At 31.6% G+C, this 26,839-nt stretch overlaps 4 protein-coding genes across 5 annotated transcripts in view; 2 read left to right on the top strand and 2 right to left on the bottom strand.

The window, feature by feature from the left end:
- Positions 1-100: 100 nt before the first annotated feature.
- Positions 101-1,358, bottom strand: LOC115886564. Its single transcript, XM_030905796.1, has 4 exons — positions 1,291-1,358; positions 1,043-1,237; positions 867-990; positions 101-726 (listed from the first exon to the last, which is right to left on the bottom strand). Exons 2-4 carry the CDS (start codon positions 1,195-1,197, stop codon positions 334-336), a joined length of 672 nt encoding a protein of 223 aa, XP_030761656.1. The 5' UTR covers positions 1,198-1,237; positions 1,291-1,358; the 3' UTR covers positions 101-333.
- A 736-nt stretch (positions 1,359-2,094) lies between these two features.
- LOC115886563 (mitogen-activated protein kinase 1) lies at positions 2,095-17,852 on the top strand. The gene is made up of 8 exons (XM_030905795.1): positions 2,095-2,604; positions 7,332-7,458; positions 7,775-7,885; positions 9,986-10,120; positions 10,220-10,336; positions 12,616-12,783; positions 15,984-16,172; positions 16,349-17,852. Exons 1-8 carry the CDS (start codon positions 2,465-2,467, stop codon positions 16,493-16,495), a joined length of 1,134 nt encoding a protein of 377 aa, XP_030761655.1. The 5' UTR covers positions 2,095-2,464; the 3' UTR covers positions 16,496-17,852.
- A 3,448-nt stretch (positions 17,853-21,300) lies between these two features.
- On the top strand, positions 21,301-24,685 carry LOC115886619 (malectin). Its single transcript, XM_030905860.1, has 3 exons — positions 21,301-21,695; positions 21,752-21,951; positions 22,517-24,685. Exons 1-3 carry the CDS (start codon positions 21,415-21,417, stop codon positions 22,864-22,866), a joined length of 831 nt encoding a protein of 276 aa, XP_030761720.1. The 5' UTR covers positions 21,301-21,414; the 3' UTR covers positions 22,867-24,685.
- Positions 24,686-24,763: 78 nt separating this feature from the next.
- LOC115886506 (5-hydroxytryptamine receptor 4) overlaps positions 24,764-26,839 on the bottom strand; it is a 39,156-nt gene continuing 37,080 nt past the window's right edge. For both annotated transcript variants that reach the window (XM_030905687.1, XM_030905689.1), the window contains exon 4: positions 24,764-25,913. In XM_030905687.1, coding sequence (XP_030761547.1) covers positions 24,828-25,913 — 1,086 coding nt within the window. In that variant the 3' untranslated portion in view covers positions 24,764-24,827. The remainder of the gene's footprint in view (positions 25,914-26,839) is intronic.

The following is a 26,839-nucleotide window of genomic DNA, read 5'->3' as shown; positions in this document are numbered from 1 at the left end:
TTAAAATAAACCGAATTTAATTTAGAAAATGCAATCACAGAACACACTAAAAATGCAATGTATTGAAGGAAATCGAACAAAATAAATTAAAAGAGTAAAATATAGAAAATAATAAGATTTATTAACATAAAGTACGGTTTATTTATCACTTATTTATATAAAGATCAAAGCATTATTAGTCATTCTTAATTTTAAACTATAAAAAATTAAAATATTTTTTAATTAAAAACAAATGGAAGAACAAGCAATCTATAAGATATAAAGCTATAAGTAAGTCACATTTAATTTCAAAAAAATAGTTAAAGAAATCACTGAATAATACCTTATAAATTATCAATTATCATTTATCTCACTTTTTACAAAACAAAGTCTTTCTTCTGTTAATATTTCTTCAATCTTTTCTTGACAATAAACTGCCTTTCCAGCAGGCATTGCACGAAGTTGACTGGCAATATGCCGCCCATAAATATCAAATTCATCCTGATCTCTATTGGCACTTGCATGAGAAATGTTTCCCAATTTACTTATGGCTTTATCACTGTTTTTATTCTTTAACTCACTTAAGTCTAACTTAAAAGTAACACCATGAGGCTTAGGACTTCCTATGTGATCTGGAGGATCTTTTTCCAAGCAAGAGGATGCTTTACTTTCTTTTTTAATACCTATGTCTTCTGTTTTTCCTATGAAAGAATCTTTAACTTTTTCTTTACTATCTTGGAGGCCCTCCTAAAAAGTCAACCTTACTGTAAACCATGTTAATAGTGAATTTATTTAACAATTGTTTGATATAGGTACAACTTTAGGGTACAACTCGCATAATATTATGATATTCTTTATGTTCAAATATAGGACTCTAAATTACCTACCACATCAATCATTTCTATAGTGGGGTTTGAAAGTAAAAATTCCATATTGGGATCAAGATCTGAATCTTCAAAAACTGCTTCGTTTTCCAGTGATTTTCCCCTGTTTTTTCTCTTGCATTTGTTGCTAAAAAGTAATCCAACTTACTACTCAATAACTGTATAACTCTAAGAGTTACCTATGTATTTGTAAACGACTTTCAGAAGTGTTTTTAAGTTCCGTGTTACATTTAAGACACAAAGCATAATATTTTCGGCGATTGTTTACCAATACACGGATTAACTTAAAATGCAGGTTTTCAAACCCTTTATTTGGTCGTCTACCTCTAATCATTCTATAAAATCACAGTAACCATTAATAGTTCATAAATAAACTACAAAAATTTGAGTAAATTAAAGGATATTTAACAAAAATTCACCAAAATACAAAAAAATAACATTTTTGACTTATTTTTGATGTATCAATTTTAGGTTAAGATAGCCATAAGATAGCCACAGAATAAATAATTTATTGGTCTGGAACTTAGACTATTACGATATCTAGAAGGCTTTTTTCAATAAAATCTTGTAACTATAATTGAAAATGAATATGCGAGGTAATTTGTGGGTATAATAAAAAGTATGTAGTATTTTAATTTATAATTGTATATTTTGTACAGGAAACTGTTATTCTTTTATATATAATTATGAAAAGATTGAAGAGATTTTACTTTGAGTAAAAAAAACTGTTATAAAGTATAACAGTTATTAACCTCATTAAAGTGAAAAGAAAAACAATAATGTTTTGTAAATGAAAATCTAAACAACGTTAATCTAATTTCAACCGCACTTATTAATTACCAATTCATTTCTATGTCAGATTTTCTAGATATTCGATTAATCAGTTATCTATACAACTAGATTGACAAAACTCTCACTTAACTCAATTATCTGTGCATTTTCCAATAAAATAAAAATATATTACACATTTGTATCTTGTATATTAAAGATTTTGTAAAATAATATTTCAGAGCTACTCTACGTTAACTTATTTCTGTGATAAAAATTCTTTCAGTATTTTTACAATTCGGTATCTGGTTAGAATTCATGATCAAAGGTTGTTAAAATTTTTAAAACTGCTGGCGACATCTAGCTGACAGTAGCTGAAACTTTACCACCACCGAATAGAAATCTCAATCGAATAGAGGTAATCTGCTTTATCGTCATTACACGTGTCATAGATGTCATTTTACGTGACCGTCAGCCGTCAGATAAAAATCCCGATTTTTTTTCCAGTTTTCGAGATTTGCCGGATATCGCAGACCTGAAAATATGAAGTGGTAACGCGAACCAAACATAACAAATTCGCCCGAATCCTATCTTATCTCCGTTGCGACGAGATACCCGCCGATACACAGGGGCGTAACGCCGAAAATTCGTGCTCTGCGGTGGTCCTCTCTCGTCCTGCTAACTGGAAATACGAGCGCAGGATAATCAAAAATCGATTTTCGCCCTTTGTCGCCGCATAGGGCCGTCCCTTGACTCGCAGTTTCCGCGATTCGGTCGCGCTTTACGCATCGTCTGTGTGGTGTGGCTTGCTCTGGATCGAAGCAGGCCGTAAAATGGCGGAAGCTTTGGCCGAAGCTACAGGTGTGTCGAACACGAACCCCAATGCCGAAATTGTTAGGGGACAAGCCTTCGAAGTGGGGCCCCGCTACACTAACCTAGCCTACATAGGCGAGGGTGCCTATGGCATGGTCGTGTAAGTACATTTTCATTTTTATATCAGCCCCGTTATAACGTAAACCTGTGCATTTATCCTTTAAATATTTTGGATATGATTTAAGACAGGGTTTCTCAAGTTTATAGCTTCATGTAAACACTGTGTTAAGTTTTTGTTAATTCCGAGCAAGTAGGCTCTGAAATCCGTACTTTGTTGAAAAAAAATATAAGTTTATTTATGTAAGGTTTGTCTTAAGAGAGAATACCTACCCGACAGTGAGAGTTGTCTGTCATATTTATTCACAGGCAAATTGTATCTTTAACGGGAAATTAAAGGCAGTTGAAAAAGTGTTAAATATACTAATTTGCCTTTGTGGGAAATACTTTGTACTGTTAAGTATACTTTACAAATGACATCAGAATTGGGTTATCCTTTTTTAAAAGAAAACTTTGAGCATTTCATTTACACACACTTTCGTTTTAGCATTATTAAATGCTTAATTTTATTGGTAAAATTAAATATTGTACTTCATATATTGGTACTTTATAACTAATTTACACTTTGCATGTACAATATTAGCATGAGCTAAAGTCTGTCCAATGAATCGGGATAAATTTCGACAGATTACGTTCAAAAAATGACAGAAAATACAATTTACTTATGAATTAAAATGATAGGCACAACCAGTGTTGTCAGAATTGAAGGATTGTTGCCACAAATTTCGTCGATTGAAGGGCTGAAGTATTTTTATCCAAAAAGAAGGCAATATGAAGGTTTCTGGCAGTTTTGCACAATAAAAATTATTAAAATGTGCAGTAGGAGTATTTATTGTATCCACCTGTTGATAAGCGTTTTTAGGGCGTATATTCTGTTAATACATTCCTTCCCAGAGGTTTGTCCAAAGAATCTAGGTTAGGGTATGTTTTTCAGAAGTGATAGTGATACTGTTATTGCAGTTTGGTTTGCATTTTTATTTTATCTGTATGCATACAGATAGGTTGCTTAGTTTGAGTTGTTTATTCAGGTTATTTTTAAGCCCACTTCTGTGCTGTATATTAATTAGAAAATGCATACATTAGAACTATGAAATGCTATAGGTCACTTAACAGATATTATTTTATCAAAATATGTTTTGCCTTAACTTGAGAGCAGGAATTTTGAAAGTAAAACAGTCAAAACATTGTCCTTTGCATTCCATTTATCGTTATAAATATTTTGGATATGATTTAAGACAGAGCAACCATATAGGTTTAAATATATTTTGAACACCCTGTAGCATCTAATTCAAATATCTTTACATATGTATATATGAAAAAGTTATAAATTTTGACGCAGAATCTAATAATATAATATAAAATTGGGTGTTCCCTCTGCTGTTCCATTTAAAACTACCTACATCTGTTAAATCCGCAACATTTTTCTGAAGCACCCTGTATACTCTATAATAATTTTAAAATATCCATCTTAACCTTCCCTGTAACTTTTCCATTTAACAGTTCTTTGTAAATCTCGAAACAAATGAGATAATGGATTCTCTATTCGTTGACTCACCCTGTACATTTTATAAAAATTCTACTTATAATAAATACCGGATGACTCTGCAATGGGTAAATAAGGTCCCCGCAGTGAGAAAATCACCAGGTCCCTGCAGTGGGAAAATAACTAGGTTCACGCAGTAGAAAAATCACCAGTTCCCCGCTGTGGGAAAATCACCAGGACCCCGCAGTGAGAAAATCACCAGGTCCACTCAGTGGGAAAATCACCAGGTCCCTGCAGTAGGAAAATCAGGTCCCCGCAGTGGGAAAATCCCTAGGTCCCCCGCAGTGAGAAAATCACCAGGACGACACAGTGGGAAAATCACTAGGTCCCTGCAGTGGGAAAATAACTATGTTCACGCAGTAGAAAAATCACCAGGTACCGCTGTGGGAAAATCACCAGGTCCACGCAGTGGGAAAATCACCAGGCCCCCCAGGGGGAAAATCACCAGGCCCCCGCAGTGCGAAAATCACCAGGCCCCCTCGGTGGGAAAATCACCAGGTCCCCGCAGTTAGAAAATCACCAGGTCCCTGCAGTGGGAAAATAACTAGGTTCACGCAGTAGAAAAATCACCAGTTCCCCGCTGTGGGAAAATCACCAGGACCCCGCAGTGAGAAAATCACCAGGTCCACTCAGTGGGAAAATCACCAGGACGACACAGTGGGAAAATCACTAGGTCCCTGCAGTGGGAAAATAACTAGGTCCACGCAGTAGAAAAATCACCAGGTACCGCTGTGGGAAAATCACCAGGTCCACGCAGTGGGAAAATCACCAGGCCCCCCAGGGGGAAAATCACCAGGCCCCCGCAGTGGGAAAATCACCAGGCCCCCTCTGTGGGAAAATCACCAGGTCCCCGCAGTTAGAAAATCACCAGGTCCCTGCAGTAGGAAAATCACTAGGTCCCCCTAGTGGGAAAACCACCAGGTCCGCTGAGTGGGTAAATCTCCAGGTCCCTGCAGTAGGAAAATCACTAGGTCCCCCGCAGTGAGAAAATCACCAGGTCCCCACAGTGGGTTAAATCACCAGGCCCCTGCAGTGGAAAAAATGCTAGGTCCACGCAGTGGAGAAATCACCAGGACCCCGCAGTGGGAAAATCACCAGGTCCCCGCAGTGAGAAAATTACCAGGTCCCCACAGTGGGAAAATCACCAGGTGCCTGCAGTGGGAAAATAACTAGGTCCACGCAGTAGGAAAACCACCAGGTCCACTCAGTAGGAAAATCTCCAGGTCCCTGCAGTGGGAAAATCACCAGGTCCCCGCGGTGAGAAAATTACCAGGTCCCCACAGTGGGAAAATCACCAGGTCCCTGCAGTGGGAAAATAACTAGGTCCACGCAGTGAAAAAATCACCAGGTCCCCGCTGTGGAAAAATCACCAGGTTCCTGCAGTGGGAAAATAACTAGGTCCACGCAGTGAAAAAATCACCAGGTCCCTACAGAGGGAAAATTACCAGGTCCCCTAACCAACTACAACCAAACCAACTTCTTTGATATCATCTTACAAAATATGCCTATTTTTATTGAATCTAAAGAAAAGACGAATTAATAATAAAAAAAGACAGGATATTTATTTGATACAATTATATTTTACTATAACAGGATAAACAATAATATTTATAAATATTATTTAATGCTTTTAGTAATGCATAATATGTATTAATCTATAATTTCACATCAGCATACTTATGTAAGTATCAGAACTAATATCAATTATTCTATTTATCTTTAAGTAGTGGAAATTCATAAAAATAAATTATCTAAATGCAGAAAACAAGCTTTACCGATTTTTATCTTATTATCAAAAACTAAAAACCAATGCTAAAACCCTTTTAAAATTTCTATTTTTTTTTTTCAAAAATTGAAATTGAATGAAATGAATAAACTAAAATTCTGAGATTAACTTGATTATCTATGGGTACCTATATGAGATTAAATTTATTAAAAATTAGAACAGATTGTTAATAATTTGTTGTGGTTAAATTATTAAAATAATGATAAATCTTGTATCATGTTTGCATAAATATTTTTCTATTTTTAGCGTAAAAAGTAACTGTTACTCTTATCTGTAATGAAGTTTACATAATTTAAGATTAAAATTACTGTTGCCATCCATATCCAAACCATTTTTAATAATGTGTTATTGGCATAATTAATATACTATTACTCGAAAAAAAAATTATATGTATAATAGTAATTAGTAATATAATTTCGTTTTGATTTTTTGACAGATTTTTTAAAACTTAATAACTAATAAAATACCATGTTTATAAATATTTGCCAAATAAATTACTTTCAATATTTTGGGCCCGTTTTTACGATTTTCCTGAGGTCCAATTTATGCTGTATTGACGTAGAATCACCCTGTATATTTGATATAATACTGGCATGTTTATTACGTGATTTGGAGTGGTTTGTTTGTAAATATTTTTACGATTCATATCATAGCGAGAAAAAATACCTACCCGTCTCCATTATAGCGAGATTTTAGCTGTTGGTTTTTTCTATTAAAATCAAACCCACGCAAAAACATAACTGGAATATACAACTATACATAGTTATTAAACGGTATATAGAATCAAGTTTTACTAGTTTTGACAGGACAGTAACATCATCGACTTTTTGATAATTTGTCTAATAATTATGTTGTATTATTTCGATTTTGACTCTATACAGTGTGATCAAGATATAAAAATGACAGTATAGTCTAAAAAATATAACTTTCTAAAAATACATGTGACTCATTATGAACTAAGCTCTGTCCATTGAGTCAGGGTCAAGAATGTCAAGATTTCGACGGACGAGATCCAAAAAATGACAGAAAATAAAATTCAGAATTAATTCAAACACACGTGTTTTGATTAAGGCTTGATTAAAGATTTGCAGAGCTTTAGCATTTGCCATAAAATAGCGACCAATTTGTCACAAAACTATATAAATTATATATCACTGTAATCACAAAACTTCAATCTATTTCCGTATTGTAACGGGATTTTAAATTAGTCTTTATTTTCGAGAAAATTTAGTCCAAACATAACGAATATTTTGTTGATGTTTGATCATCAAAATCTTAAAAATAATGAAGTTGTGTAAAATGTGCTACAATACGGATATAGTATAATTTTTTATTTTTAATTTCCTTCTTCATTTGTGGTAAAAATACCTAGCCAGTTTTACGTAAAATATACAGGGTGGGTGTGAAGATATAAAATAAATTGTTTTTTTTTTGGTTTCAGATCGGCGAAGGACACGCTGACCAAAACGAAAGTGGCCATAAAGAAAATATCACCCTTCGAACATCAAACCTACTGTCAGCGAACGCTCAGAGAGATCAAAATTCTCACAAGGTTCAAACATGAAAATGTAAGAATTGTTTTTATAAAGCAAAGAGCAGTTTTAACATTGCAATTTAAAACAAAACTCTATCGATAAAACCGTAATTTAAAACTAATTTTCTCAAAACCACCTGACTTGTGTCAGATTTCTCCTTTTTTCAACAGCATGAGCCCCATATACCGGATGTTCACTCTGTTGATCATTCGTCCGCTTTAAAATATCAATATCGTCTCAATTTTCTGCGTTTAAATTTACGAAAAAACTGTATTTACTTAATACAATTTTTGAAAATGGCGTTTGAAGATATTTTTGTACTCTAATCAATGAAATTGTATTATTTCAGATAATAGACATTAGAGATATACTTAGGGCGGTCACCATCGATCAAATGAAGGACGTTTATATCGTACAGTGTCTTATGGAAACAGATCTCTACAAGCTTTTGAAAACACAGGTACGTAATGATAAAAAATTACATATAGTTTGTACAAGGATCGTCCGACGTGACGTCATCGACCCATCGTCGAGCGGGACATAGGAAATCCCATGTAAATTTTAATGGGGTCAATTATTGGCTTTCCTAATTATTTTAGAGAATAATTCTATTTAGGTTTATTGAAGAGCACTAAAACCCACATTTCAAAAGAATAACTTGAGATATTTTTGATTAGCCCGTTTACGAGTTATCGCCGATTTCTTTTTAAATATTTCTCCTTTCTTATGGCCCTGTATTTACTTATGAGCACCAGTCAAGGTAAAAGATAACTGTCAAATGAAGTTGTCATTTCAGAAATTTATCTATTTGTGCTTTATTATTATTATTAAAAACTCATACCTACATCGAAAATATTAACCATGAATTACACTACCGAAGAAAAAGTATTGATGATTAAATGTTATTATCAGGGAAATAGTTTCTACAATCGCAAGGAATATCCAGAGATTTGAGACCAAAGGTACCCTAATAAATAATTGCCGATGTGAAGCAAGGCAGGAACAAAGAGAAGATACAAGAAATGATACGACTTGGAAGTTTTATTGTGCGTGGAAGAGAATGATGGAAAGATCAGCACAAGGAAACTTGAGGATGAAATAGGAATAGATCACACTACAGCGTTTCGAATTTTGAAATGACATAAATACTATTCCTTCAAATATGAAATGGACCAAGAGCTATGAGATGGGGACGAAATACGGCGGCAGGCGTTTTGTTTTGATATGATGGAAAGAGCAAACACGGATAGGGAATTTTTAAAAAACATATGTTTCACTGACGAATGCATGTTTACCTTAAATAATGAACCCAATGTTCAAAATGATCGATATTGGAACAAAGAAAACCGACACGGGTTTGTCGAAACAAGGACGCAATATCCACAGAAAGTAAATGTTTGGGCAGGGCGAAATTTAAATGCAGAATATTATTTGGAACTACTCGAAAATCATATTTTTCCTGCTTTACATGATGCCGCTAGGGAAAATCAGGAAGTTTGGTACCAAATGGATGGCCACCCGGCACATAGTACCCTAGCTGTTCGGGAATATTTATAAAATAATTTTAACAGAAACGTTATTGGCCTAAATCATACAGTAAATTGGCCAGCAAGGTCTCCTGATATTTCGCCAAATGATTTCTTTCTCTGGGGCCATTTAAAAAACAGGATATTCAAGGATAAAAAATACCCAAATCTAGACGAGTTAAAAAATGCTATTTCTGCTGAATGCAATAGAATTTCAGTTTACCAACTAGCGAATATAAGAAGAGAATTTTATGATCGCCTGGGTTATTGTCTAGCAGTCGATGGAGGAATATTTGAACATCTTAAATCCTAAAGTTCTAACAATTTAATAGTACCTAAATTAATAAGTTATTGAATATTGTAATAATACTATAATTAACCTTGTAATTGATTACTTTATTTTACTTTAATTCATATTAATTTGTATTTATAAATACATCTTTAAGATTTCCGATGTAGGAATGAGTTTTTAATAATAATAAAGCACTAAATAGGTAAATTTCTGAAATTACAACTTCATTTTACAGTTTTTTTTTATCTTGACTGGTGCTCATAAGTAAATACAGGGACATAAGAAAGGAGAAATATTTAAAAAGAAATCGGCGATAACTCGTAAACGAGCGAATCAAAAATATCTAAAGTTATTCTTTTGAATGTGGGTTTTAGTGCTCTTTGATAAACCTAAATAGAATTATTCTCTAAAATAATTAGGGAAGCCAATAATTGACCCCATTAAAATTTACATGGGATTTCCTATGTCCCGTCCGACGATGCAACACCCCGTATAGTGAAATCAATAAAAGTTAGCACGTATCTACACGTCATGAAAGACGTCGAGATTGTTACCAAATTATTTCTAATAAATAAAAATTCCTTTGAAACTTAGAGCTTTTTTTTTACTTTTTTCTTTCTTATCATCTTATATCCCGGTTAAAAAAAACAGCACGCTGTCGCATCAAGCAAACGAATTTATTACTAATATTTTTCTTCATAATTTTCATTTTACTTTAAGTTTTTCTTTTCTGTTTTTGCAGAGGTTGAGTAACGATCACATTTGTTATTTCCTTTACCAAATTCTGCGAGGTTTGAAGTACATCCACTCGGCGAACGTGTTGCACAGGGACCTGAAACCGAGCAATTTGTTGTTAAACACCAATTGTGACCTCAAAGTAAGTAATTTTTTAGCGCCATACTAGGATAGGTTTTTTTTTTAAAATAGATTTTTCATAAAATCTACATGTTTTCTTATGTTGATTTTTTTTATTTAGATTTGTGATTTTGGATTGGCAAGAGTTGCAGATCCTGATCACGACCACACAGGGTTTCTGACTGAATACGTTGCTACCAGGTGGTACAGAGCTCCAGAAATCATGCTCAATTCAAAGGTAATTCATAATTGAAGCAGGAAAAAACTTTGATACTCTGTCTTAATATCGTTTTATGTGGTTTTATAGAATTATACAACTACAAAAACACCATTTGTTTAGAATAATGCATTCTTTAACACTTTTAAATAAGTTTTAATAAAGAGATGGGTGCATAAATATGACAACGCTGTTGAGTCCCGTGTGCATTTCTGCCTTTTCGGTCTACCAGTGGCGTGCTGTTTTTTATTAAGAATCGTAAAAAATAATTTTAATTTATATTTTGATTTGTTATTTATAAAATATAATGTAATATAATAATTACTTCTCTATTATAGTAATAGTTAATTAGAATTCAAGATGTAAAGACATAAAAAAATCGTGTAGATATAATTTATTTTCAATAATGCTTTTTTGTAATAACCTACTTGAACTTAAATTAGGTACACCACTGCTAAAGATAAAAAATACGTTAAATCACAATTTTGGGCTAGAATAACCCACTTTTTAGCAAACTAAGCACTAGCGAACCGTCTTAGAGATTTAAAATTACTTCAAACAGTTGGTTTGCAAAGAAAAACAGTAAAAATTACTTGAAAAACATAAAAGTTCACAAACACCACGCGGCAACACTGTTAAGCATGGCTTGAATGAATCCATCAAATTTTCTAAATTATTCTTTGTAAAAACCATAGAAACTAACAACCTTCCTGAAGCAGCGTTGCCACAATTACTTCCCGAATAAATTTTAAAACTGAAAATAGTTTTAAAGGTATAATTTATGTATTTTGACTAAAAAAATTACTTACTACTTTTGACTAAAAAAATTACTTACTCTATAGGTACCTATAGTCATTTCTATAGGTACCTATAAAGCATTAATAACAACAATAACATAACAATATAGTCTGTCCAACGAGAAGATCCTTGACTGTGATAGATGTGTCTGTCATTTTAATTTCAAAGTAGTTTATTTTATTTTACAAAGAAATAAGTTGGTACAACTGGAACGCATAGCAGGAAATTAATATATGTATTTAAAATTTGACTGACAAGTAACTTCAAAATATTGTGAAAAAAACTGTTTAAAACTGAAGAAATGTAATCGAGTTATTTTATTTAATAAAAAACGGTATGTGTTAATACAAAACAAACAAAAACAAGACACCACATACCAAAAAATATAAAAAAGAACTATTTCTTACTTTCAAGCTATATGAAACTTCCCGCATTTATCATTATATTTATCAATATAACTTATGTACAAATACAAATTTGTAATATTCCGCAGGAATAAATAAAACAACATAAATAAAACAAGCTATTTTATTAATAATAACACTTACCAAATTTTATACCTCACAGGTTGATTAATTAACTTTAATCTTAATTTTTTTAAACCAGTACCTTTTGACATTATTTTTCTGCAGTACTAAAATCCATTATTTACCTATTGTGTGATGTCGATATTTTACAGCTACTCCAGTTTTTAGTATGTGTTTAGTATGGTCCTTCTACCATATTCGGGATGCACTTATCTACGACGAGATGGTATACGAACTTTATTGATAGTAACAAGATAGTAACTTTATTGGTGTATCTGTATAAGACTTTCTGCCTGGGCAGCGAGTATTAACCATAAGCTGTGCTCTGGGTTCTACAGTTAATTTTCACTCGATTTTTCCTCCACTTGACTTCAAAAGACACAAAACACACGTAATAACACGAATCAAAAAATGCATCATCTTCTAAAACGCTGGTATTTGACAAAAGTTGTCACAAAATTATAACCTATAATTTGGCAAGACTTTGACAAACGTCAAAAATCTAAAGGCGAGTTCATACGCATCGGCGTCCGTTTGTTTTTCATCGTTCCGTCAAACCAATAAAATTGAAATACGATCTATCATTTTGAAATAAACCAATAAAACTGGTTAAAAACAACAAGTGACGACGCATGACGAATTTATATTTAAACCCATCCATAGTTAACTTAAAAATTATTAGAAACTTTTTTTAGTAAAATAAATAGATTGGTATGGGACGTCATCTGCTTTTCTTCTGTCATCGTCTGTCGAAATCTTACCTGAGAAAAAAAACAGAGTATAACAACGTTTTCAAACATAAGCCTTAGATCTATCGCAATCCGGAGAAATTTGGCATCATCGCTTTTGGTTGAAAACGATGTTTTATCGGGATAAAATGTAAAATAAAAAAATAAAATGTTAAAAAAATAGTTTTGTTTCCTTTAAGTTAGATATCTAATTATTTGTGTACTATTTAACGTTTTTTTTCTACAGGGTTATACTAAATCCATAGATATATGGTCGGTGGGTTGTATATTGGCGGAAATGATCGCCAATAGACCCATATTTCCGGGTAAGCACTACCTCGACCAGTTGAACCATATTCTGGGCGTCCTAGGTTCACCGTCCCAGGACGATTTGAACTGTATCATAAATGAAAAGGTACGTAATTTGTTCGTTTTGTTATTAGAAATTATTCGACAAAAATATAGGGAATAGAATATAAATTATCTACACAAATTAGAAAGAGTAAATAAACCCGCGTAAACAAACAAATAGTTGCCTAGCAATGGCGATGGCGACAGCGCTGCCAGATTGTGATGGATTTATGAGATGAAGCTTAACGTAAAATTGACAAACAATATATTTATTATATCATTTTTTAAAGATTTTTACGTTTTATTTTTAATTTATTAATTAATATTTTAGTAATTTATTGATTTATTTGTGTCATAACTTATATACTTATTGCATATTGGCAAAAACTAGTGCATTGTGAAGATTATTCTAAGCGTTAATATGTGTTATTTATTTATTTATTGATGTACATCTTACAACACCACAAGAGGGTACCATTAATGCACGAACTAATAATCACAGAATTAACTAAAAACTAACGTAGAAATAACTTTGAGAGTGGTATAATGTACTTACCAATAAACTTACTTCTATGACTGCAGTCAAGGATAATAAAGGACCTTTATTATCACGTTCTTGTTTAAAATAGTTTATTATGCTCTTTGCTTTGACTGTTTAAATGCTTTGGCGTATTTTTAATATACAAATTTCAAGAAATGCAATACTAAAACTGAAAAATATAGTTCTTAAAAGAACTGTTTGTCGTTAAAAGTATAATTTAAAAAAAAGACTGTGAAAATAGGTAAAAAACAAGAATTACTCACAAAGATTCAACAACACCATATCATACAAAATAATGACTGACATTAGGATAATTGTTAAATAATAAACAACAACGTTGCTGAACACGGTGCAATGTGACCAACGTAGCGATAATAAAATTTGGTTTAATCTAATTTTTGGAGCTTTAATCTAAATAAAATATCTGTTACAATCATTTGCTCTATAAAGTAGCTGCTCGGTATCTTAAATTATACAACAAATTTAAACATTTTTGCCAAAATTTTATTTAGTCAGGTTTATAGGCTTTAAGCTACACGCACACTGGTGCGATCACGGCCTCGATCACGATCACGATCAGGGCAGCGATAACATGAGCGATCATTCCGGCACACACCAACGCGTTCACGTTCACCGCCGTACCTATATGTAGTGAGCTATCCTGTAGGTATACATAGGTACAAATTAAAAATGTGAATTATGTATACCGAAAGAAAAACATTCTGAAATATTTACCTACAATATTTAAACTTAAACAATAAAAATGTATACATATGTACTATCCGATCCAATTGCAACCCTAACTTTGTCTAAAACTTTTTATTTTTAATTCTGTTATTTTTGTAACTTGGATCGGATAAATCATAGAATTTTGTGTATTTTTACAGCCCTAATTAGCTGCTCTGTTAACTCCATTTCTAAATTGCAACAAGAAAAAACACAAAATAACGGAAAATTCCTATCAGTTGGGTCGCGATCACGCGATCAAACTCGACAAGTTGAATCTGATCGCCACCGCAGAATAGAACGCCGCCACACAGTGTAACGAAATCGGGAAATGCGGGACATTAGCCCAAAAAACAAAAAAAATTAATTCATCAAGTTTTTTATATAGATGGATAAAGGACATCCCAGAGCCCCACCATGTGAGATATTTCTTGAGTTGACCTCTTAGTCGGGGAGTTATGGCGGGTTAAAATTATGGTTTCCTTAATTTACCAAACCTGTACAAACATTTCATACAATGAATTTTATTTTTTTCAAAAGTTTCCTTGTGTTGTTCAATTCCAACAATTTTTTCCGTAAAGAGAGGTCTTTTACCAACAGCAAACCTGAAAAAAATGTCCCAATTTTTCTCAAGTCTAGTTTCTACATGTTTATTATGACTTTCAAAAAAACGCTTACATTCGCGCAAGGTTATATAATATACAAAATATCATAGAGTGAACCTTCTAGTATACTGTTACATATAAATTTCATCCACCTAGATCCGAACCTGGAAAAAAAAATTAATTTCTTCGGCAATAATTACGTTTTCCATTGATTTGACCGTAGTTTTTATCCGTAATTTTTTGTGCTATAATTTCTTTATTGAAAAAGATACGCTTGCTATGAACATACTGAATGCTATTTTAGGGGCGAGGAACCATCCTCACATTGGGGTGGGGGACAGTTTACAACAATTCAGAAAATCTCAACATTGGAGAAAAATTACTTAAGAGAATATTTTTCCAAACCGGCAAAATTTTCTTCGATGTATTTAACACTCCACCCAGCATGTTTTATGTAACTGCCTTACATATTATGTTATTTTGGAATAATATACACCCCACATAAATCATCGCATCACTTATTAATTTGGAAAACTGCAAAGTATTCTTAAATTCTCTTGGTTAACAATAATCTCAAAAGTTATTTGCATTAATAGCAACTTGTTAAGGAATGGAAAGTATATCATAGTACATCAACTCAGGCAGACCTTAGATTTAAGTTTTTCACATAAAAATGTTTGAAGCGTTTCAAGAATAAATACTAAGAAAAATATAAGTGTTGCGAAATTTTTTGTGAGGTGTGTATTATGGTTTCCTTTGTTGAAGTTGAATACGGTTTTTTCGCATATTATCATATTATTTAATACTGTTAAATGATATTTGCCACTTGTGTCGTTCTCTTTGAGTTTTGCAGTCTTATCTAATTTATCCCTCATTATTTGAATATTTAGGAATGTTGATTGAGTTTTGACATATTAGCGGGAGATAAATGATTGTTCGACAGTAATTTGATAACGTTTTTGGCCCATAAGAGTTATAAACTCTTCGTAAATAAAAAAATATACCTGTAAAGTCCTTTTATAAAACTTCGTATATTTTTTGACCTTCCATTACGCCTTTTTTTACTCTTTTCGCCCTGTAGCAAAAATTCCTAGTTGTATTATTTAATTTCTGTCAAAAAATGTCAGCAAGAATAGTGATAACTGAAGAAAAATGCCGATGTCCCACTATTTTAGTTTTCGTTACACAGTGCGCCAGGCCGCTTCATCTCCAAAACTCGATCGCGCCAATGTGAAACGTCCGCTGCCGCGCGGTGATCGTGATCGCGCCAGTGTGCATACAGCTTTAGTGTCAATTTCGATATGATTCATGACGTGCATCGGAAAATGTTTTGCGGTTACCGTAGGTTCGCTATCACTGCTATAACAGATGTTTACTTAAAAATTTTCTTAGGCGCGAAGCTACTTACAATCCCTACCTTACAAGCCCAAAGTACCTTGGGCCAAACTGTATCCGCATGCCGATCCTAAGGCTCTGGATTTGCTGGACAAGATGCTCACGTTCAATCCTCACAGACGGATAGTAGTAGAGGAAGCTTTGGCACATCCTTACCTGGAACAGTATTACGAACCCACTGATGAGGTGAGTATTCTTTGTTCAGCGCATAGATTAAAGAAATAAATTTAGACTGGAATGCTCGGCGTTCTTATGGACAAATTCCAATCCAAACTTGTTTCGTTTATCTATAAACAGTATTGACTTATAATACGAAGTATGTTTATAAGAAAATCAACAAAATGTCTTTATTCCATGTTCAGCCAGTGGCGGAACAACCGTTTAGGTTCGACACAGAACTGGATGATCTACCCAAAGATCACTTAAAAAGGCTCATCTTCGAAGAGACGCTGCTGTTCAAGCAGAAGCAAATAGATGACCACAGCCAGAACATCAACAACGCCTCATAGTCATTTGAGATCAGCGTGTAAGAATTGAGTTATTTTTTATGAGCTATGTTGGGGTGAGATATAAAAGATGGAGGGTTGTTTTCGATTTTTAAGGCTTCAGAGTTGGTGGAAATTTTTTTTGAAGTGATGTCACAGGGCAAAACAATTCAATTTTTTTCCCTTATTTTCGTTGAAATTTTGTTCGTTATTTCTGTTTTTAAATCTTGCAAAAAGTAGGACAATATATTTAAACAACATTGTATGCCACTTTTTCAAACATGTTCTTCAAATCTTTCAATTAATAAGAAGTTTTACTTCAAAGTCGTTGAACAAAAATACTAATAAAATTATTTTATCAAAAAATATCTTATGAAAAAAATTAACTAGGACAAAAGGTGTTGTGAAAATCGGGTTGATATAGTATTTAATAAAAAAATAAATTTCCTAATAAGAGTGCAATATTCAAATATTTAAACTATACAGATTTTCTATAGAAGAGACTACAATTATGACGTCACAAATGAAAAAAAATCTCCCCAACCTCTAGAACTATTTATACGTTTATCTCCATTTAAAAAAGTTGTGAATTTGAATTATTATTAAAAAGACACTAAAAGAATGTCAAGAAAAATTCATAAAACTGACTGCTTTTCAGTATTTTAGGCACTCGCTGGACGAATTCATTCATTATTAATTAATTATTTATTGTTTATAATTTTTTGTTGAAAATATCGATTCCGCGGTCAATTTCTATTGTATAGCGTTAAATAATTTGTTTATAAAAATGTTCCGTTTTTTTATACGTGCGTCTTAAGTTGTATAAGGGTGTGTTTATATAGGGAATGAATTATTTTTTTGATAACTAAAATTTTTGATGTTCAAACTTATTTCTTGTACACCTCGTATATGTTTTATTAGCTTAAAATTTCGTTAGAAACAATTTTTTCGAGCCTTTATACAGGGTATTATCGCGATAAGGTTAGACACTTTCAGAAATATATAAATTTCTTTTGTAATATATTCCTGGTATAAACGTACTCTTAAAACTTTGTCTACACATAAAGTTTTGCCTGTCAGGTAACGTTGGAAGTTTTGCCTGTAGTTTTATTAATTATAGCATTATGTTTATGTAGTATATTACCGACAAAGCAAAAAGAAAAACTCAACGGAAAAAAATTTCGTTACCTCTAAAATGTTCTTGTTTTTTTCTTTTACACACAAGGTTTTTCTTGATACGTTTTGACTGACAGGTAAAATGCTACGTGTAGACCAAGCTTTATATTAAAATATTTTTCCCTTATATACAGGGTGGCGCACCTCATTCGCCTAGGTTGATTATACGAAAACGTAAAGATGTAGAAACAAAATATTTTATGGGTGTATGTGGGACGGCAATGTGCATAATTTAAAATTATTTTGAAATGTACAGGGTATGTCAGAACTAAGGGTAACCTAACCTATTATAAATTTAATAAAGTTCATAAATTAATGTCGATTTTGAAAATAGCTACAAACTGTCACTAGCAAATTGCCATGGCGACACCAGGCATCTTGATTGCCATTTTATTCAAAAATCGCGTTTTATTCTCTGAGCCAGATAGGTATAGGAAATCCTAATATAGTTTGAAAAAGCACTTAAATCTACTTCAACTTATTGAAAAAAAAATACAGAGTGTTGCATTTGAAATAACGAAGTTTTTATGTAAAATAAATATTTAAAATACACCAGCAGTTTTTAATACCCCTGTATACGTTTAAGGAAGCAAACAAATTTTTTAGTAAAATTTATTTCTCTGGCTTAAAAGTCAGCACAAGAATTAATTCTGAAAAGTAATGTACAGGGTGTTAAGAACCTTTTTTTACTATAGCATGACATGTTTAAATATCTTTAAATATCTCAAAAACCAAAGCTTTGAGACATATTAGTCCCTTATAATAAATGCCTTATTTTATGTCCAAGAATCCAAAAATGAAATTAAATACTGGGTGTTCCATAAGAAAAAATATAACTTTGGTATGGATCTTAGTTCTGACACACCCTGTACATTTCAAAATAATTTTAAATTATGCACATTGCCTTCCCACGGATACTCACAAAATATTTTGTTTCTACATCTTTCCGTTTGCGTATAATCAATCGAGGCGAATGAGGTGCGTCACCCTGTATACATAATTATACATATTGTTATTGTATATTTGTAATTTGTAGTGTTGAGGTTTCTTTTTATTTACGTTTCGAAGAATGAAAATTTGTAAATAATTTCTTTGAACAGAACCCCCACCCGACCTTGTTTACATAATCTACATTTAAGAGCAATGCATTAGAAGAAAAAAAAATACTTACGAATATAATAATTAAAAAAATAAAACAAAATAAAAAATACATCTATTTTTGAAACGTTGTAGGTTTTTTAATGTTAACAAAAAAGTTATCGAGAAAAATAATTATTGAACTGTGGTTGTGGTAAGCTCTTTAAGAGATATCTTCCTTGAAAACTACTAAAATTATTCAAAACGGTTGAAAAAAAAATGATAATTTTTGATAATTTTCAACAGAAAACAATTAAAAAATACCATGCAATCGAAAAAAAAGCGTCATAGCGGTTTTTTTAGAAATTTCAAAGTCTACTTTGACGCGTTTTTTTTTAAATTTAACTAAGCGAATCAAAAACCCCATTTAAATGATTCTTAATAAACGATAAATATGTCTAAAAAACGTAACAAATGCACAAATTCTATAAAAAAAACAGTTTTTAGAGAAAAACTTGATTACGTAATGAAACAAAAGCCTCTGCAATTGCGTAGATAAATAAATAAAAAATAAATCATATAAATTTAATAAAAAACGTATTCTAAATTATTTATCGTCGCATAATAATTTAAAAATAATAATTGTTGTTAAAATAAGGTCTTTTATTGACGGTGAAAATTTAAATATCATATTTTTAGAAAGGTATAATAATTTTGTATTAAATCAAAAATATGTGAAGTTAAAATACTCCCATTATAGAATTAGGAAATAATTCTGGATTTGTAGATATTTTGAACACTTGTATAAACTATGATTTTTTGGTTGCGAATATTTGGGAGAATTTTATTATTACCATTTTATGAAGAGAAAAAAGTTACAAAGATGAAGTGGCATTTATTTTAAAATATTACTTCAAATAACGCAAAAAAAATGATTTTAAAATATATCGAATTTTTTAATTTTGAAAACGTCGTTTTATTGGGACATCCTGTATAGCAAAACTTCACTGTAATAATTTCTTATATAGAGATTTATAATCAAGTGTTCAAAATATTGAATAATTTAGCTGTTATTCCTAATTCTTTTACCTCATTTTCTTTGTTGGACTTAAGTACTTTTTTATCATGAAAAAAATCATTGCTTTCATTTTATTATAATTCTACAGGGTGTGCCATAGTGACATGCGAATATTTAAGGGTTGATTCTTGAACATTATCAGTGTTTTAATGAAAAAAAAAATAGAAAATTTTACCATTCTATCGCAAAAGTTCTCATCCCCTTTATAATATTAGCATGTCATTAAGGAACACTCTGTATAACCGGAAATGGGATCGTGTAAATATATATTCCGTAGAATCATTTAACCAAAACATTACTAAAAATATTTTATCTGTGATTATTGATTGATGTACTTGAATTATATATAAATATAATATCCAGTCTAGGTCTTAATAAGAATTGTTAACACTCTTTAGCCAGGAATAATATTTGTTGTATAATGTTGTAAGTCGCATCTTTCTATTTAAAAATATAAAGAAAAAAACATATAAAACTTGAAAAAGACTTAACTTAGAAGATATTCTACATTTACCTGTAAGTTTTTATTTTTTTTTGAAGATGAAAAATGATAATAAAAAATAAAAACAATATTTGAATAAATGTACCTGGGGTGGGCCAGGACCCCCCCCCCTCCCTGTAGTTACGCCAATGGCTTTGACGCGAATCTTGTTCCGACATATTGGGAAAAATTACGCGATAGGAACAATAGATAAAATTTTTATCAAAGTAAGGTAATTTTTGTCAACTCTGCATTATTTTATATTCAGTAAATGTAGGATATCTCCGTTATAATGTTTTCAATTTTAAAATCTATATCTTATTCCTAATAATAAAATTTGTATACTTTAATCTCTATGAATGTGTCCTACAAATTTTTATCTAGATGTCATCTACAAGTTTACATCTAAATGTTTGTTACTTTTTAAATGTAAGTACTCTGGTATGTAATCTATATGAAAAACATGAATTGTATTTATTATTTTTTAATAATTATATCAGTTTTCAATTGAAAATGGTATTGTTTTATTTCAAAAAAATAATATACCAGAGATATACAGGGTGGTCCGAACTGTATTCCGGAAACTTTGACCATATACTTTGACAGCATATTCTGCAGATAAAAATAAGTAAAAAAGGTCGTATAAGTGTATGTCCGAAAATACTTATTTTCGGAGATGGAGGGTGTAGAAGTTTCATTTTTATTTCGATTTTTCCAAATAATTTCTGAAGTAACGTCAATATTTGGATGAAAATTGGTGTCATGAGTTTTTTGACATGAGAAATTTGATTTTAATGTCAATATGCTTTTATGTAAGTACTCTGGTATGTAATCTGTGAATATCTATAAATTGTATTTGTTATTAATAATTATATCAGTTTTCAATTGAAAATTTTAATGTTTCATGGATAATACAGTTTGATGAGAAACTTTCGGATCACCCTCGTAAAACAAAGTATATTTTAGGCAACCAGATATACAAACAAAATAGTAAAAAAGTGACATTTTCACGGTCAGTGATTTTCCTAACCTCAGAAAAAAATGCAAATTCTTTTAAAAATTGAAAACTATGTTTCGGTGATAAGATTCACTTAAATACCTGCGTACGTGTTGATTTTTTAAGAAATCAAAATGACCGCAAGCTATCTATCGTACCTTAAGGTCTATCTGTTAATATTAGCTGTTATTTGTTGTGTTTTGGGTCAAGTCCAAAGCTTAGGTCAAATTATTTACTCTGTGAACGCCGGTGGAGATGTCCATACCGATTCAAACGGGGTTAAATACGAAAGCGACCCTTTAGCAGGCAAAGTAGGCATTGCCTCGGATTACGGTAAAAGATTAATAATTGGAAGAGTACCTTCGAGTGACCATATACTCTACCAGACCGAACGGTACCATACAAACACATTTGGGTGAAAAAGAGCTTTACTTTACTTTAAAATGCCTTATTTTCATTGCCCCTTTTTAGCTATGATATTCCTGTAAGTGGAGATGGTGATTTTGTCCTAGTACTTAAGTTCTGTGAAGTCTATTTTGAGGCTCCCGATCAGAAAGTGTTCGATGTTGTACTTAATGGAGAACACACAATTGTAGCGGATTTAGATATATTTGCTAAAGTGGATAAGGGCGTTGCACATGATGAATATATCCCGTTTCAAATAAGTCAAGGTATGAATATAGATTTTACTTACAGGGGTTAATTTTATTTCTTGCAAATTAATAGAGATCCTATATTGCCACATCGACTTAAAAGTATATTATAACAGGAAAATATATTAGGTATTTAAATGATTATAAAAAAACTGCAATAGTGAAATGTTACTTAAATATTACTTATTATGCTTATCCAGTTCATAAGTAATTAACTCTAAAAATGTTAAATAATGTGTGTTTATCTAGATTTATGGTAATGGATACTGATATGAATATATTGCTCACTGACTGCATTAAATAGAGCATAATAATTGCACATTATGGGATAATATTTAAGCATTTAACCATTTTTTTTATTTAAATTTGAATTTTTTTTAAACATGTTAAGGTATAAAAGGCTTTTTTTCATTTTCTTTTTGATATAATATGTATCTGCATTTTTATTAAGTATTTCTTTAAATTAAATAATGCATTCTGATAGTCAATCTCCCGATTATATGTTCTTTCCAATCTTGGGGTTTCAAAAAGGGGTCCCTATCTCAAAAATTGGAAACCCTAGTTAACACCTATTTTTTAACAGGCAAGTTAACAATAGCCGGTGAAGAATCAGAAGTTGTTGGAAACAAAATAAAACTAGAGTTCATAAAAGGTTACAAGGATAACCCTAAAATCAACGCTTTCTATGTGATGAAAGGTACTCTAGACGAAGTTCCAAAGCTCCCACCAATAGTTAACCCAGAATCTCAGTCTGATCAGGCTTCAAAACAGTCTTCAGATGAAGAAGAAGAGGAAGATAAGTCTCAGAAGAGGCCTAGGACTGTGCCAAAGGTCGCAGACCCTTACGAGAGTGAGGACTCATCAATTATGTTACCAGTTTTCATAGTTATCGGTGCTTTTATACCAGTTTTGTTCTGTTTGTGCCGATTGTGATAGAATCTTCTTTAATTTAAAGTAATTTGAGTCATTTTTATCTCTGTGTTCAGTTGGGTAATGAGGTTATTTTGGGTTTGTTCCAAAGATATCTAAATAAAGGGAGACAGAACTTTACGTTTTATAGCGATCAAACATTGTTTTTAACGAAAATCGATGATGCCAAATTTCTGCGGATTGCGTTAGATCTACCACTTGTGTTTGAAAACTAAGTATGTTATTATTGTTATTAATGTTTTTCTGGGTACCTATAAAAACAGCATACTAAATATATGTCTATGTATATCATTTTAGTTAAAATACATAGATTATTCCTTTAAAATCATTTTTTGTTTTCTAATTAAAAATGATTAGGGAAATAACTGTGGCAACGCTGCTTCAGAAAGGCTGTTTGGTTTCTCTGGGTTTTACGATGAATAGTTTAGAAAATTTGATGAATTCATTCAAGTCATGTTTAAAAACGTTGTGTTTGTGAACTTTTGTGTTTTTCAAGTAATTTTAACAGTTTTTCTTTGCAAAACAACTGTTTAAAGTATTTTTAAATATCTAAGATGGTCCGCTAGTGCTTAGTTTGCAAAAAAGTGGATTATTCTAGCCCAAAATTGTGATGTAACGTATTTTTTATCTTTAACAGTGGTGTACCTCATTTAAATTCAAGTAGGTTATTACAAAAAAGCATTAATGAAAATACATTATATCTACACGACTTTTTTTGCCTTCACATCTTGAATTCTCATTAACTATTACTATAATAGAGAAGTAATAAATATTATATTACCATTACATTTTATATATTTTAAATTAAAATTACTTTTTACGATTGTTGATAAAAAATAGCACGCCACTGGTAGACTGAAAAGACAGAAATACACACGAAACTCGACAGCGTTGTCATATTTATGCATCTATCTCTTTTTAACTTATATAAAAGTGTTAAAGCATGTATGATTGTAAACAAATGGTGTTTTATGAACGGAGTGTTGTGTCTTCCTTTTAGATAGATGTCTTTATTTGGTCCCATTGAATAAAAAGACTAAAAAAAGGCGTCTCGTGCACCTTTTTTATTTTGATTTTTTTAATAAAACAAAATGTTATTTTGCTTTTTTACAAATTAGGCTGACAGATGAAATCAATTAACTGAAATGGTAAATTTTTAGCTACTGGAATTTCACTTAGTAATTAACAAAAAAACAAAAATCAATAAATTAAACAAACTAAATAAAACAAAAAAAGGATTTGATATGAGTCAATATTAAACCAGTCAATATAAAAGTTGAATATGGCTCTTTTTTTAGTTTTTTTTCAAGTGGTTGTAATAAATTCATTATTGGGTTGTTTGGTATTAAATTATATGTCATAATGACAAAAATTAAGACCAATTAAATTATTTGGTTCGTGACTTAAGTAAAAAAGACAAAATTAGATTTTGTAGCATTTTATTTTTTTATATTTTTTTTTTGGTGTGGTTTTATATTTTATAAATAACTTAATTATTGCAAAAAGATGTACCTAAATATTTTACTTGAATAATACGTTTACCTTATATGAGGTTATTTCGAAGTCTGTGTTACTATATTATTGATAATTTTAATTTTTAAATGTCTTTTAAATTAAGGATATGATTAAATTGTTTTGTATTGGTGTATGTTATTTAAGAAAGGTTAGTGAGGGGTATTTCAGTCGTTTTGTTTTGTCCAGTATTATAATTATAATTGTATGTGAAGTACTTTAATTTTAGGTACTTAAAATCATTTTATTGAATTGGATCAAAAAATGAAATCCATGTCAAAATGGAAGACAGTAGATAATAAAGTTTATTTAAAAAATATTATTTGTGTTTTATTTGACTTTTTCGAAGAAATAAAGATCATTATTAACTAAATAAAGACGACTTTTATTTATAAATAAATTTACATCAGTTATACAACATACAGAGGCTTAGGTATAATAAATACATAGGATTATATTGGAACAGAATAATAATCCACAACTATCGTTCCATTATTGTCTTTCAAAGCTGCATTTCTTTCACCACCATCACTAAGACTTCTTTTTAATTTTCTTCTACCTTTGAAGATGCCCCTCACCAATTTATATGGACTCATCCTTCCAGCGGACTTTGGAGACTTCACCACATCCAAAGAGTCTTTTTTCTGCTCCTTCAATGAATCTTCTTTGGTTTTAAGAGCCTGTTCTACCACAAATACTGGTTTGGACTTGTGCAGAGATGACAGGGAAGTGTCCATGGTAGTGTTTTCTACTGGACACGATCTTATGGCGTTTGTCAGACATGTTTCATTGATGTCTTTGGAATAGGACAAGCAATCATCCATAAAAACATCGTCCGAGTCTTCTATACTGGAAGAATCAACGTAGGTTTGGTTCATGACCTTTGGCTGGTCTTTTTTGAGCGGTTTTGTCTTAAGAAACAACTTTTCTGGATGATAAACGTTTAAGTCTTTGAGGGAATCTTGAGAAGAACCCGAATCTCTTCCAGAATCTTCAGCGATATTCCAGATATTTCTGTGAATGTTCCCTGTAGGTACTGCAGCGATCACAGTAGAGTTTTTTAACATTGTTTCGACTTTCGATTGACTCCTGTACCTTCTCTGGACATCAGTATTGATGCTGGAATTACGATATGGGGTTCTGCTGTAGTTCGATGGGTATTTTGGAGGAAACTGATCACAAATCTGTTGCTCCAAGTGAAACAAATTGCAGAAAAAGTTCTTCAAAGCCGCTCTGAAGTCACGCAAGTGATAGGCGTACAGTAAAGGATTCCCAGCTGAATTTAGGTGAGATAAAATGATACAGGACAGCATGAAACTGGAGTTGACTTGGAAGTCCTTGTAGAAAGCGATGATACAGTTGATGGTGTAGAGTGGAATCCAGCAGATCATGAAGAAGAGCACTATGATGGCTAGGTTTTGAGTCGCTCTCACTTCGTTGCGCTGTTGGACTCCAAGCATCCTCACCATTCCTCCTGACGGGAGGTTCTTGGACTTTTTGGTTCCGTTTTCCGGGTTCATAACCACGATTTGTCTCAACTGAAACAAAAGAGAAAGAAGAGTTTTGTTAATTCTATTTTAAGGAAGTACAAAATAAGAAATGAGTAGAATTTTTTTTCTGTTTTTAAATTATTTTTATTGATTTCTAAGGTGAGGGAAAACAGACAGGGTGTTTATAAATACGTGTTAAAAAATGACTGTTACAAGGCAGGATCGAAAAAAAAACGGCGTTATAGACACCTGGCGAATGACAATTATTGATGATAATTTTGGCGAGGTCAAGCCCTAGATGTCATTTACTTGGCCCTTTTTATTTCTTAATGGAGCGTATTGTCAGTTGGCCTTAAGAAGGTTGTAATTTATTTTTGTATTTAGTAAAAATGATTTTTTAAATGGTATAGCTTAAAATTCGAGAAAAAATATTTTTTGAAAATAGATTTGTGGGTCTGGAAACGTTTTATCCTTTTTTAATATTTCTATAATTAGTGTTAATTTTTGTCCAGTTTTATGTCATTTGTAAATAACGTCTAGAGATTGACCTCGCCAAAATTATCATCGATTGTCATTCCTCAGCCATCTTCGACGCTGTTTTTTTTCGATCATGCAGTATAATTATAGATTAAAGTTAATTTTAAACTGTTTTTTTTTATATAAAAACATCCAAAAATGAACATCGTCCTATAAAATTTGTTTTTCTATTAAACTATTAAAACAAATCGATAGTTGTAAAAACATCGAGAGAGATTTGTCTTATACATCTCTAAGTCAAACATAAAACATTTAACTCCTTTCTGCAGATATTTAACGCTTTTAAGGAAATCCTAGAAAGTTTTACGGAATTTCTTATGACAAATGAAAAACAACTTGATTTATACCAGTGGCATTCAGCGTTACAGAAATTTTGTCCAAGAAAAATTATCCACTCCGTTTTTAAGAACATAGTAAATAGAAGTATCAAAAATGAA

The sequence above is a fragment of the Sitophilus oryzae genome, unplaced genomic scaffold (genome assembly GCF_002938485.1).
Source record: "Sitophilus oryzae breed Bouriz unplaced genomic scaffold, Soryzae_2.0 scaffold_494_pilon_pilon, whole genome shotgun sequence".
In the NCBI taxonomy this organism is placed as follows: domain Eukaryota; kingdom Metazoa; phylum Arthropoda; class Insecta; order Coleoptera; family Curculionidae; genus Sitophilus; species Sitophilus oryzae.
The sequence above is the reverse complement of the archived record's forward strand: the minus strand, read 5'-3'. Positions and strand labels throughout refer to the sequence as shown.

Bases quoted from the DNA above. Each gene is read 5' to 3' on its own strand.
- LOC115886564 (XM_030905796.1), bottom strand. From the start codon at position 1,197: ATGATTAGAGGTAGACGACCAAATAAAGGGTTTGAAAACCTGCATTTT. The intron at 991-1,042 runs GTAACTCTTAGA...ATTACTTTTTAG, and splicing joins AGTCGTTTACAAATACATAG to CAACAAATGCAAGAGAAAAA. The intron at 727-866 runs GTAGGTAATTTA...TTGACTTTTTAG, and splicing joins CTATAGAAATGATTGATGTG to GAGGGCCTCCAAGATAGTAA.
- LOC115886563 (XM_030905795.1), top strand. From the start codon at position 2,465: ATGGCGGAAGCTTTGGCCGAAGCTACAGGTGTGTCGAACACGAACCCC. The intron at 10,121-10,219 runs GTAAGTAATTTT...TTTTTTATTTAG, and splicing joins ACACCAATTGTGACCTCAAA to ATTTGTGATTTTGGATTGGC. The intron at 16,173-16,348 runs GTGAGTATTCTT...TTCCATGTTCAG, and splicing joins ATTACGAACCCACTGATGAG to CCAGTGGCGGAACAACCGTT.
- LOC115886619 (XM_030905860.1), top strand. From the start codon at position 21,415: ATGACCGCAAGCTATCTATCGTACCTTAAGGTCTATCTGTTAATATTA. The intron at 21,696-21,751 runs GTGAAAAAGAGC...GCCCCTTTTTAG, and splicing joins TACCATACAAACACATTTGG to CTATGATATTCCTGTAAGTG. The intron at 21,952-22,516 runs GTATGAATATAG...ATTTTTTAACAG, and splicing joins CCCGTTTCAAATAAGTCAAG to GCAAGTTAACAATAGCCGGT.